Source organism: Bos mutus, chromosome 16 (genome assembly GCF_027580195.1).
Source record: "Bos mutus isolate GX-2022 chromosome 16, NWIPB_WYAK_1.1, whole genome shotgun sequence".
NCBI lineage: Eukaryota > Metazoa > Chordata > Mammalia > Artiodactyla > Bovidae > Bos > Bos mutus.
The window spans coordinates 24,485,463-24,499,050 of record NC_091632.1 but is presented as its reverse complement, the minus strand read 5'-3'; the positions used below and the strand labels follow the sequence as shown (position 1 = coordinate 24,499,050).

General features: G+C 36.7%; 1 protein-coding gene across 4 annotated transcripts in view; it reads right to left on the bottom strand.

Annotated features, from left to right (window-relative positions):
• The window catches only part of ACBD6 (acyl-CoA binding domain containing 6), a 203,217-nt gene that overhangs the window by 114,841 nt on the left and 74,788 nt on the right, over positions 1-13,588 (bottom strand). For all 4 annotated transcript variants that reach the window (XM_070384839.1, XM_070384840.1, XM_070384841.1 and 1 more), the window contains exon 5: positions 6,543-6,648. In XM_070384839.1, the coding sequence (XP_070240940.1) occupies positions 6,543-6,648 (106 nt within the window). The remainder of the gene's footprint in view (positions 1-6,542; positions 6,649-13,588) is intronic.

Below are 13,588 nucleotides of genomic sequence, written 5' to 3'. Positions count from 1 at the left end.
GTGGAAATTTGAATAAAGAACCATAAAGAAATGCTAGAGATTAAAAAAAATAAACCCATTGCAACAGAAATTAAAAATGCCTGTGACAGGCTTATTGGCATACCAGAAATGGCTGAAGAAAGAATCTCTGAGCTAGAAGATGTATCAAAAGAATCCTTGAAAACTTAAAAGCAAAGAGAACAAAGACAGGAAACAACAATAAGAAAAAAACAGAACAGAATATCCAAGGGCTGTGGGACAAATGCAAAAGATGTAACGTATGCACAGCTGAGGAAACCAGAAGGAGAAGAAACAGAGAAAGGCACACAAGAAATACCTGGAACAATAGCTGAACTTCCTCAAATTAATGCCAGAGGTCAAGCCATAGATCCAGGAAGCCCAGAGAACACCGAGCAAGATAAATACTTCAAAAACTACACTACGCATGTTATTTTCAAATTACAGAAAATCAAAGATAAAGAAAAATCCTGAAGGAAGCCAAAGGAAAAAAATACATTGCTTATAGAGAAAACAAAGATAAGAATTACATCAGACTTCTCTTCTGAAACCACGCAAGCAAGAAGAGTGGAGTGACATTTAAAGTGTTGAGGAAAACCCCCTGCTAACCTAGAATTCTGTATCCTGAGAAATCATCCTTCAAAAGTGAAGGAGAAATAAAGACTATCTCAAACAAATATTGAAGAAATCTGTTGCCAGTAGACCTGCCTTGCCAGAAATATTGAGAGAAATGTATTAGAGAGAATGAAAACAATGTAGGTTAGAAACTGGATCTACATAAAGAAAGACCATCAGAGAGGGAATAGTGAAGATACAATAAAAATTTATTCTTAATTGATTTAATAGTTTGTTCAAAATAGTAGCAACAGTGTACTTGACTATACAAGTTTATATGTATCTTATATGCGTACAAATATATACACAGGCATACACTGCATGCGTGTACATATGCCTATGTATGCTTTTATACAAGTGAAATGAGTGACAACAGTCATACAGGAGACAGGAGGGAGGAATTAGGAATATTTTGTTTTTATAAGGCAGTCACATTACCCAGGAAATGGTATCATGTTATTTCAAAGTGGACTTGGGTTAGTTATAAATGTATATTGCAAACTCTAGGGCAACCACTGTAAAAAGTTAGAAAAAGTATAACTGATACGCTAAGAGGGGAAAGAAAATGGAATCATATTAAATGCTCACTCACAAATAGCAAGAAAAGAGAGGAAGACAAAAACAGGAACAAAGAAAAAGGCAAATACCGAAAACAGTAACCAATGTGGTAAATATTAATCCAACTATATCAGTAATCACTTTGAATGTCAGTGGCCTACATGTATCAATTAAAAGACAGATTGTCAGAATGGATCAAAAACCCAACCCAACAATATGCTATTAAAAAAAAAAACCTACTTTAAATATGCAAACAAATGTAAATGTTCATTACCACACTAACACACAAGAAAGCTATATTAATTTTAGTCAGAGCAAACTTCAAAGTAAAGAAAGTTATATGCGATAAAGAACGGCATTAGATAATGATGAAGAGGTCAGTTCTCCAAGACGTAAAAATTTTTAACTCTATGTACCTAACAAAAGAGCCTCATTCATGGATGGTAGGAATACAAGATGGTACAGACATTTTGGAAGAAAATTTGATGGGTTTCTTATAAAACTACACTCTTACAATATGATCTAGAATTCATACTTCTCCTTATTTACCCAAAGGTACTAAAAACTTACGTCCACACAAAATCCGCACATGGATGTTTATAGCAGCTTTATTCATAACTACCAAAACTCAGAGGCAGCCCAGGACAGTCCTTCAGGAAGTGAACAGATAAGTAAATTGTGGAACATCTAGACAATGGAATATTCTTGGATGCTAAAAGGAAATGTCAATACAGAAATCAGATTGATTATATTGTTTGGAACTGAAGATGGAGAAGCTCTATACAGTCACCAAAAACAAGTCTGGAAGCTGACTGTGGCTTAGATCATAACTCTTTATTGCAAAATTCAGACTTAAATTGAAGAAAGTAGGGAAAACCACTACACAATTCAGATATGACCTAAATCAAATCCCTTAGGATTATATGGTGGAAGTGATAAGTAGATTCAAGGGATTAGACCTGATAGAGTGCCTGAAGAACTATGGACAGAGGTTAGTAACATTTTATAGGAGGCGGTGATCAAGACCATCCCCAAGAAAAAGAAATGCAAAAAGGCAAAATGGTTGTCTGAGGAGGCCATACAAATAGCTGAGAAAAGAAGAGAAGCTGAAGGCAAAGGAGAAAAGGAAAGATATGCCCATCTGAATGCAGAGTTCCAAAGAACAGCAAGGAGAGATAAGAAAGCCTTCTTAAGTGAACAATGTATGGACATAGAGGAAAATAATAGAATGGGAAAGACTAGAGACCCCTTCAAGAAAATTAGAGATACCAAGGGAACATTTCATGCAAAGATGGTCACAATAAAGGACAGAAATGCTATGGACCTAACAGAGGCAGAAGATATTAAGAAGAGGTGGCAAGAATACACAGAAGAACTATACAAAGAAGGTCTTAATGACCCAGATAATCACGATGGCGTGATCACTCACCTAGAGCCAGTGGAGTGTGAAGTCAAGTGGGCCTTAAGAAGCATTACTACAGACAAAGTTAGTGGAGGTGATGGAATTCCAGCCCAGCTATTTCAAATCCTAAAAGACGATGCTGTGAAAGTGCTGCACTCAATATGTCAGAAAATTTGGAAAACTCAGCAGTGGCCACAGGACTGGAAAAGGTCAGTTTTCACTCCAATCCCAAAGAAAGGCAATGCCAAAGAATGTTGAGACTACTGCACGACTGCACTTATTTCACTGCTAGCAAGGTCTTGCTCAAAATCCTTCAAGCTAGGCTTCAACAGTAGATGAACTAAAAAGTTCCAGATAAACAAGCTGGATGTAGAAAAGGCAGAGTAACCAGAGGTCAAATTGTCAACAACCACTGGATCATAGAAAAAGCAAGGGAATTCCAGAAAACGTCTCCTTCTGCTTCATTGACTACACTAAAGCCTTTGACTGTGTGGATCACAACACACTGGAAAATTCTTAAAGAGAATTACCTACCTTAACTTACCTATCTCCCTCATGAGAAACCTGTATGCTGGTCAAGAAGCAACAGTTAGAACTGGAGATGGAACAACGAACAGCTTCAAAATTGAGAAAGGAGTATATCAAAATTATATATTGTCATGCTGTTTATTTAACTTATATGCAGAGTATATCATGTGAAATGCTAGGCTGGAAGAAGCTCAAGCTGGAATCAAGACTGCTGGAGACATACCAATAACCTCGGATATGCAGATGACACCACTCTAATGGCAGAAAGTGAAGAAGAACTAAAGAGCCTCTTAATGAAGGTGGAAGGGGAGAGTGAAAAAACTGGTTTAAAACACAACATTCAAAAAACGAAGATCAGGGCATCCAGTCCCATCACCTCATGGCAAACAGACGGGGAAAAATGGAAATAGTGACAGACGTTATTTTCTTGGGTTCCAAAATCTCTGCAGACAGTGACTTCAACCATGATATTAAAGGATGCCTGCTTCTTGGAAGAAAAGCCATGGCAAACCTAGACAGTGTATTAAAAAGCACAGGCCTCACTTTGCTGACAAAGGTCCATATAGTCAAAGCTATGGTTTCTGCAGTAGTCATGTACAGATGTGAGAGTTGGACCACAGAGAAGGCTGAGCACCGAAGAACTGATGCTGTCAAACTGTGGTGCTGGAGAAGATTCTTGAAAGTCCCTTGGACTGCAAGATCAAACCAGTCAATCCTAAAGGAAATCAACCCTGAATAGTTATTGGAAGGACTGATGCTGAAGCTGAAGCCCCAATACTCTGGCTACCTGATGCTAAGAGTCAACTCATTAGAAAAGACCCTGATGCTGGGAAAGATTGAGGGCAGGAGAAGGGGGCAACAGAGGATGAGATGGTTGAATGGCATCATTGACTCGATGGACATGAGTTTGAGGAAACTCATGGGATAGTGAAAGACAGGGGAGCCTGGAGTGCTGCAGTCCATGGAGCCACAAAGAGTTGGACACAACTGAGTGACTGAACAACAACAAAAAAAATGAGCTATCAAACCATCAAAAGATATGGAGGAAACTCAAATTATTACTAAGTGAAAGAACCCAATCTGAAAAGACTATATATCGTATGATTCCAACTATATGGCATTTTGGAAAAGGCAAAACTATGGAGACAAGAAAAAGATCAGTGGTTGCCAGGGGAGCAGGAGGTACAAATAGGCAAGACGGAGTATTTCTAGGGTCATGAAAGTACTCTTATATACTGTAATGATGAATATGTCATTATACATCTGTCCAGATACACAGGATGTTCAGCACCAAGAGTGAGCCCTAAAGTGAATTATGGACTTTGGGTGATTATGATATATTAATGTACATCCTAGGTTTAAAAAAAATGTACCATATATACCTTCCTCTCAAGTTTATTATAAAACTTAAAACTGCTCTGCTCTTAAAAAAAAAAAATTTAAGTCTTAGAAAAAAGAATTAAGTGATTTCTTCATTATATCATCATCCTTCATTCATATTATTCACTGAGGACAATTAAGACATTTATTGATGTCTTGGTGTATGTGTTTCAGGTACTGTTTAAGTCCTTTATGTACATTAACTCCTTTAATACGATATTTCTGACACAGGTACTATTCTCATTTTACACATTAGGAAACTGAGACAGAATAAACTTGACAAAGGTCATCTACCTAGGAAGTGACAGTACTGGCCCTTGAACCCAGGTAGTCCAGCTTGTCACCGTTACACTATACTGCTTCTGCTTATTCATTCATTCTATCATTCATTAATTCACAGTTCATCAAATCTTTATTGAGCATGTGGGATATGTCAAGAGCTCTGACAGAAACATTTTCAACAAGGAAGTTCTGAAAACATTTACCTTTCCCAGGAAACTACCGAAGGAAATGCTCCTTCAAAACCAGGAAATGAATAAAAGAGGAAGCTACAGGAGGAGACACTCCAACAAAACAATAAAAGGTGAAGACCTACGATCCAGAAAACAGAAAAATCCAGAAGAAAGGGGAAGAGAATTCCAAGGACAGTGGTAAAATGTAATGCTAGAATGACATCTGTGCGAGAGGCTAAGCGAGCAACCAGTCCAGACTAGAGATGAAAAAGGAGGAAGGAAGGTTCCGGAGGGATATTCCTAAAGGAAAAAAAAAGGAAAAACACGGGATTGACTGCATGAGAAGACCTCTATTGGGCAAATTGAGGGAAGAGTTAATAGGAACATAGAAGACCAAGAAAAGTATAAAAGCAAATAAAGAGGCCACTATTAACTTTAAGAAAAACAAAATGCTGTACCATGGAATGTAGATTGCATTATTCATGATTACATAATTTACTCTTTCACTTTTTACCTTTGCCTTGCTTCCCTGTAATCAGAGCAGACTTCCTATTGTACTGACCTGGGTCTTGGCCTTGTGACTTGTTTTAGACAAAGGAAAACAGGGAAATGTGACGCACACTAGTCAAGGAAAGCTTTAAATGTGTTTGTGGGATCTGGTTCTGTCTGCCCCACCCAGGGTCTATCCGCTGGGATGAGATCTCAAATGAGAACAGGTGAAATCAAGATGAACTGAGCACAAACCAGGCTAGTAGAACCCAGCAGAGTCTCAACTGGTTCCAAGCCTTTTGAAACATGAACAATAAATAAATGTTGTTAGCTACTGAAATTTTTCTTTTTTTTGCTATAGCAAAAGTTGACTAATACATATAGTACAGCCCAAAGCTCAGCAAACAATATTTACATAGTCATAATAACATAGTTACATTATAACCGTATTATAATTGACTATATTACATAATTATACATAATTTGTAACAATAATAAAAACATTGATACAATAGCCATTCAAGAAGAAAACTGAAACTAATAGCTGTGATAATAACTTGTTAAGAGAGTGGGGAGAGAGAGATGGGACCAGTATCGCTGGGCCTCCTTTACTGTAGTTACAGTCTTACATTTTCAGTTCCAGATGTCTTTTAAAACATATTACAGGAAAGATGTTGCCTAAAAGTGAGATAATATTAAAGGCTAACCTGTACAGAGAGCTCTCATTTAATACAGAAGTCAATTATCTACTCTACCCATTATCTATGATCACTGCATGTCTTCTTCCTAACACTTGCCACCTTTGATTGAAGATGGTCATTGAAATCATCTTTACTGCATTATCACAGAATGAGAAAAATGATTCAAAAAAAGAAAAATGATTCAAAGTGATTAGCAAGTTTTCCTCCTTTTTTTTTTAACAACTATAATTCAGGGACAGTTTAAGCTCAATATGTGAACAGTTTTATTCACAAAACAAATCAATAAGCAATATATTTTACAAAATAGTATAGGACCCCTTTAAATAGTGGACCTGCATTGATATAACTGGATTGACCAAGATTTTGACAGTTTTCTAGAAATTTAGTTACTGGGCAAAGGACAATATACTTGTTTCATACCTCTTCATCTTTCATATTCACATCCATGTTTTTTGTTTTGATGACTTTGGTTATATGGTCAATGTTGTTTTCCCTGCAGTAATCAAATATGTCTTTGTCTTCTTCCCTAATTGGAGTTAAAAAAAAAAGTTTTTGTCTTAATAGGTAACACAGAAAAGTTACATATTTTTAATACAATCTGTTTGCTGTAAACATTAATGGAATCTGTTTTTATAAAGAATTTTCCATGAACAATAGTGGATTTTCAGTAATACAATACATCCAATCTCTGAAAAGACTAAGGTTCTTAGCAACTATAATTATAGAGAAAAGCTTCATCTGCTTTAACAAGTTACACTAGTACACTAATAAAACATCTTGAGTAGATTTTCTCAATGCTCTTTTTCTCCCCAGTTGCTTTTACACACTGACAGGAACATATATACTCTGACTCAGAATGTTCAATTGTAGCACTGCAGTGAGAAGGTCATTTTCCATTGCCAGCATAGAGGCAGCAAAGGATCGGAACAAACTTACTACTTCTATTAGAGAAAAACAGAATAAGTTGGTTTCTATCCAAGTTTTTAAAAATTATACACAAATACACACACAACACACACACATACATGCACACCAAAGTAGTTTTCTTAAGGGAAAGATAATTACAGCATCATAAAATTCAGAAATCCTTCATGAGATAATACAAATAAAGACCGGGAAGCATACTATACACCCAGTACTACTCTAAGTATGTCAGTGTACTAATGCACTTACTCTTATCCGACAGCTTCACTTCACAGATAAAGACAGAGGTATGGAGACATTATATGATCTGTCAAATAGCATCACATTTATCAAAGGTAGAATAAGAGCTAGAACTCACTCAGATCAACTGATTTTGTAGACAGTCCATTTTTCTACTTTTCTATTATATCAAGCCACATCTTGAACTAGTAAGCTGTAATCTATTGCAGAACCTAAAGCAGAAGTCTTGACATGAGGTCTATGAGTCCTCTAAAACAGTATACAGAATTATGTGTGCAAATGCATAATACATTTTAATGAATGTGTTGGCAGGGAGCAGGGGGAACAGGCGGATGGGTAGTTTCAATGAGGTCCTCAAAGGATCGGTAATTTGGAATATTAATAATGAAACTGTCCAACATGTGGGCTTAATTTTCCAAACAAGCATAAAAGAATTTGAGTTCCCAAAATTATAACTAGTATTTTTGATAAATGTAAGGCCACAGCTTCCATTTATCAGAAATTAAAGCATCTGACCATATAAAAAGTTACTTCCCAGTCAGTGGTAATGAACTCATACCACAGTCCTGCGGCGTTTACCATCTAAGGTTTCCTTATGCAGTTGATGTATTTAGTTGAGAACCTACTACATGCAAGGCACTGGGCAAGAGTCTGTTTATAACAGATAACAAGGGTAAGCAAGGAACTCTGTGCTCAGTACATGTGCAGTATAGCTGAAATGATTACAATCTATACAGTTTAAAACTGTATTTGTTTTCATTTATTTATCCGGCTGCGCTGGGTCTTGGTTGCAGTACATGTGATCTCTGATCTTTAGCTGTGGCATGCAGGATCTTCCGGTTGCAGAAAGCGAACTCTTCGCTGCAGCATGTGGGATCTAGTTTCCCCACCAGGGACGGAACCTGCGCCCCTTGCATTGGGAGTACGGAGTCTTGGCTGCTGGATCACCAGAGAAGCTCCCCAAATCTATACACTATTAACATAATGTGAAGCTGGATCTTTGAAAAGGCAGATCAGAATACAGTGGACAAACAGTCCACCTCAAGCTAGAGAAAATGAGCTAAAAGAAAAAAATCATGCTTTAAAAAAAAAAAGTATCATCTCTGGAAAATGTTCATTTGCAGAAGAGAAAATGCTTTTCCAGATCATTTACTCTGGGCGGGGTGGGGGGCGGATAGAGAAGACTGAGACCAAAACCCCTAAAAGGATAAGTCTGATTTTTTTAAATTAAGGCTTCATATAATACTATTTTAGCTATATTTAACTATCACAAAAAATACTTTCTATGAAAAAAGTGCATTCAGCATTCTGACCTAGGGATAGGAGGGGCCTAGTTTCCTTTGATACAGTAACAGAGACCCCTCTAATTCAATAGGCAGCAACTTCAACTGTGAGATAAAGTACTGTGCTATTTTAAGTCATAATAAAAAATACACTTCTCACCAACTGTTTTGAATAGAAAATAATGAGGAGTTGGTGGTGGGGCACAGAAAGGAAAGTATGGAGGATCCTTGGGATATAGGTTACCCTTACCCAATAATACTGGAGGGTTATTCAGAAATGGGAGGACCTTCTGGGTGGCCCTTCTTCCTTAATCCTAAATGGGCATGTACACTTATGCCATAAGCAGTAAGAAAGTAAATAAAATACCAACTTATTTAACATGTTTCTATTGCTTAATATATTCTCAGTGTTTCTTAATATGTATCCTTTATATCAATTATTTTGTTTTGGCATGTGAATTCTTTGGAGGTCAGGGCATTTTTTTCATCTGTATACCTGCTTATCAAATGTAGTTTATCATTACTAAGTATGTTAGGTACATAGAAGTATTTATAAAATACTTCAGGGTAGAGTACACAAAGTAAATTAAATATAAAATGGGAAAGTCAATAAAATCACCATGAATGTGTTACAAAGCTGAGTGACTAATAATTTAAAAAATTAAGTGATACTCTTGGGCTTAGTTTTTAAATAGAGTTATCTAACACCAAGTCATGCATGTTTTGACTAGCCTGCCAGCAACCAAGCTGTCTTTATACAATGTCACCACCTAGCGGTCAAAACGGAGAAACATTAGAAGCAACATCTTTGTGTATCTGTATCTTGCCCCCAACAAGATTATGTACAGTATACGAATCTAATTCTTTTTCCCTCTGTATTTCCCAGTTAATGCAGTCTTCCACAGGAAATTTTTCTCTGTACTTACATTAAATGACATGTGCAAACCAAACATGCTGCTAAGTCGCTTCAGTCATGTCCGACTCCGTGTGACCCCATAGATGGCAGCCTACCAGGCTCCCCTGTCCCTGGGATTCTCCAGGCAAGAACACTGGAGTGGGTTGCCATTTCCTTTTCCAATGCATGAAAGTGAAAAGTGAAAGTGAAGTCGCTTAGTCACGTCTGACTCTTAGCGACCCCACGGACTGCAGCCTACCAGGCTCCTCCGTCCATGGGATTTTCCAGGCAAGAGTACAGGAGTGGGGTGCCATCGCCTTTTCCAAATATAGCAGAGCCTTAAAAAATGTTAGTGCCCTTCTACATCTTCTCACTTTATCTTCTCTTTTGATGCTTACCAGTTATCTTTCTCCTTTTCTCTGCTGAATGTGATAAAATTATCATATCCATCCTCTACAGATGAGTATGAGTTATTTCATGAATAACCCCAAGAATGTCCCACATTATCCATAGCACAAGACAGCAAGACTCTCTTGAGATTACTCCAAATTTCCTAAAATTGACAGGAAATACATTTATCTGAATGAAAACACATACACACACGCTTTCTTTGACATTCTTTTGAAATGTAAGGGCACATACTCATGGATGAGAGGGATGATGTTTAAGTACGGTTGTCCTTCATCAGTCACAGGAAGATGAGATTCTTGCTCATGCCTAAAAATGCTATCTCCACCACAGTCTTTCTACAAAGACTGCATTTTCCTATCAAAAGACTATTTTAGATAGTTAGGTTTCATGGCAAGCCATCTAAAGTCTATTTACTTTTCACTGACCTTATAGAATTAAAAAACACACTTATGGGATAAACTCAGATATCTAACTATCTAATAGACACATTCAGTAAATATTTCAACTTATTGTATTTATCAAGCAACTGGCAATCAGACGTTAAAACAGTATTCCAATGATAATTAAAATTTATTGAATGAATGAAAACACAAAGAGGACCTTACACATATACTTTAAAATCAAGATCAGAATTTTATTTTTAAGTAAACTTTCTATTTTAAGACAACTGAAGATTCACATGTAGCTGTAAGAAATAAAACAGAGAGCTGGTACTGTTTTCCCAATTTTCCTCAACGGTAGCATAAAGATGGTGCTGACAAACCTATTCGCAGTGCAGGAATAGAGATGCAGACACAGAGAATGGACATGTGGAAACGGAGGCAAGGAGAGCGTCAGCACTGACACATACACACGGTCAGGTATAAAACAGCAGTGGGAAGCTGCTGTGTGGCACAGGGAGCTCAGCCTGGTGCTCTGTGATGACCTGAGGGGAAGGCAGGCGGGAAGGAGGCTCAAGAGAGAGGGATGTATGTATACTTATAGTTGATTCACGCTGCTGTACAGCAGAAACCAACACAACATTGTAAAGCAATTATATTCCAATTAAAATACATCAAAAAAATGGATTGTTGTTATAGTATTTAGATTCTGTTGGATACATGTAAATGAATGTTTATTTTACAAAATGTCAGAAATTATGCCCTTTGCAATTATTTAAACTTTTAAATAAAAATTTTAGATTTTGGGACTTGCCTGGTGGTATAGCGGTGAAGAATCCGCCAGCTAATGTGGGGGACACGGGTTCAATCCTTGGTCTGGGAACTAAGATCCCACATGCCACAGGGCAATACGTTTGTGTGCCACAACTACTGAACCCTCAAGCCGCAATCGCTGAAGCCCACACACCCTAGAGCCCAGGCTCCTCAACAAGAGAAGCTACCACCATGAGAAGCCTGCACGCCGCAAACAGGCAGCAGACCCACTCGCTGCAACTAGAGAAAGCCCACATACAGCAATGAAGACCTAGCACAGCTAAAAAAAATTATTAAAAACATTTTAGGAGGTATCATAAAAATATAAAAGGGAACAGTCTTCCAAAATTCTTGTAGGAACTGTGTCAGCAGAGGTTTTTCAAATATCATTGCTCCAACCCAATATTCTATAAAGTAGAGGCCCAAAGCAAGGAATGGGCCACTCAACTGAAGATGAGCAAAGAAGGCATCACAGAAGAGCTGACATTACAACCTGGGCTTGAAGAGTATACTGACAAACCAGCTAAGTGACTAAAGGATCTTGAAGACCAGAATAAAAGGAAAAGAAAGAAAGCGAAGTCGCTCAGTCATGTCCGACTCTTTGTGACCCCATGGACTGTACCTGTCAGGCTCCTCCACCCATGGGGTTTTCCAGGCAAGAATACTGGAGTGGGTTGCCATTTCCTTCTCCAGGGAATCTTCCCGATACAGGGATCAAACCTGGGTCTCCTGCATTGCACCAAGTAAGAACTTTCACCAGGTAACAACTATTTTCTGACTGGGTTACATATGCAGTGCATTTAGTTCTAGGACCAGAAAATTGTTAAAAGCCTCAAATAAAAAGTTCTATTTACTATCTTACATATTTCGATAAGAGTCCCTTCAAATGAAACCACTTACATTTTTAACATATTTTTCTCATATTTTTTTCAAGCAAACAATAACAAAGAAGAGATCGATGTCCCAGGTACTTCTTATAGATAACTTGTTATACTGGAAAGGTTATTTAGGCATAAATTATATTAAAAAAAAAAAAAACTAGTTACTAAAAATGCATTTTCACCTGTTAAAACCTGCTTAACTCTAAAAAGTTGATTGAAAATTTCTGATATTTTAAGTGTCCATAAGAAAAATGTAGTTCAGTTCTGATCAATTCCTCTAAAACCAGTGCCCACATCAGAAAAATCTATAGAATCTCTTGGCTATAGAGATGAGTTACATTCTCAACCATTAAGGTAAGTCTAAAATCAATAAAAACAATTAATCTAAGGGAAACATCATCATCAGTATATTGATAAATGAAAGACTACAGTCTCTAATTATACCAGTGAAGCACATTTTTAAAAACACTAAATGGAAAAGAAATTTAATTAAAAAATGTAAACTGAAGATACTCACTATATTAATATAATAACAACTATCAAATTCAATTTCAGTAATTGGAGATTACAATGATTCTTCAAACATCTCAGAAGCTATACAGTGTAGCACTTAAGAGCAGAATTACTAACCCTGTGACCTTGGGCAAGTAACCTAACCTCTTTGAGCCTCAGTTTCCTCATCTGTAAAACAGGGATATTTACAATACCTACATCTCATAGGATCATTCTGAAGATTAAGTGGAATAATATATATATATAACACATGCAGTATGGTTACTAACATATAATAAGTGATCAATATATGTTAGCTGACATTATTACTAGCTTAAGATTTTAGCATATGTTGTAAAGTGGAATCATTTTTCATACTTTTATATAATACTCTCAATCAATTCACCCAACAAATATTAATTGAAGCTTCAAGGAAATAAAATAGGCCAATTGGTTGGAGCAAAGTGAACAACTGGGAAGGGGAAAATTGGCATTAGATGAGATGGTGAGGGGCCCTGCAAGACAGGTTAAGGATTTTAAAATTCTATCCTAAGTGTTATGGGAAATCATTAAAGGGTTTTAAGCAGGAAAGGGATTGGAGATTTGATTTATAAATTTGGAGGAGACAGCAAGGGAAGCGAGGAATCCAGTTTGCAAATCATTCTGCAGTGTCCTGGCCAAGAGATGTAGAATAGTGATGTTAATGCAAAAGGTGTGATCGTGGCGATAACGAGAGGCAGATGAATTTGAATTATTTTGAATATGAAGAAACAGAATTTCTGATGTGTTAGAAGATGAGAAAGAGGGTAGACCAATGTCTAGACCTAGGAATGGCATACTTTACATGATACACTGTTAAAAATATTTATCTAATGAATATATAAAAGTTTGTATTAGATAAAAATTAAAAAGTAGAACCATGTAAATCATGTAATAATGTCTTTTTTATACAGAATTCAAACTTCAATAAACACCAGCATTTATTAATATATACAATGCAATTAGCAAAGTCTTCATAAATTGCAAAGCAATGAAATGAACCAAAATTGCTTGCTTTCAGCATTGAGAGAACAGCTGATAACAATTCAATGAGAAGATGACTATCACACAAAACTGACATCTTTGCTAACACTTTTAAGATATCTTT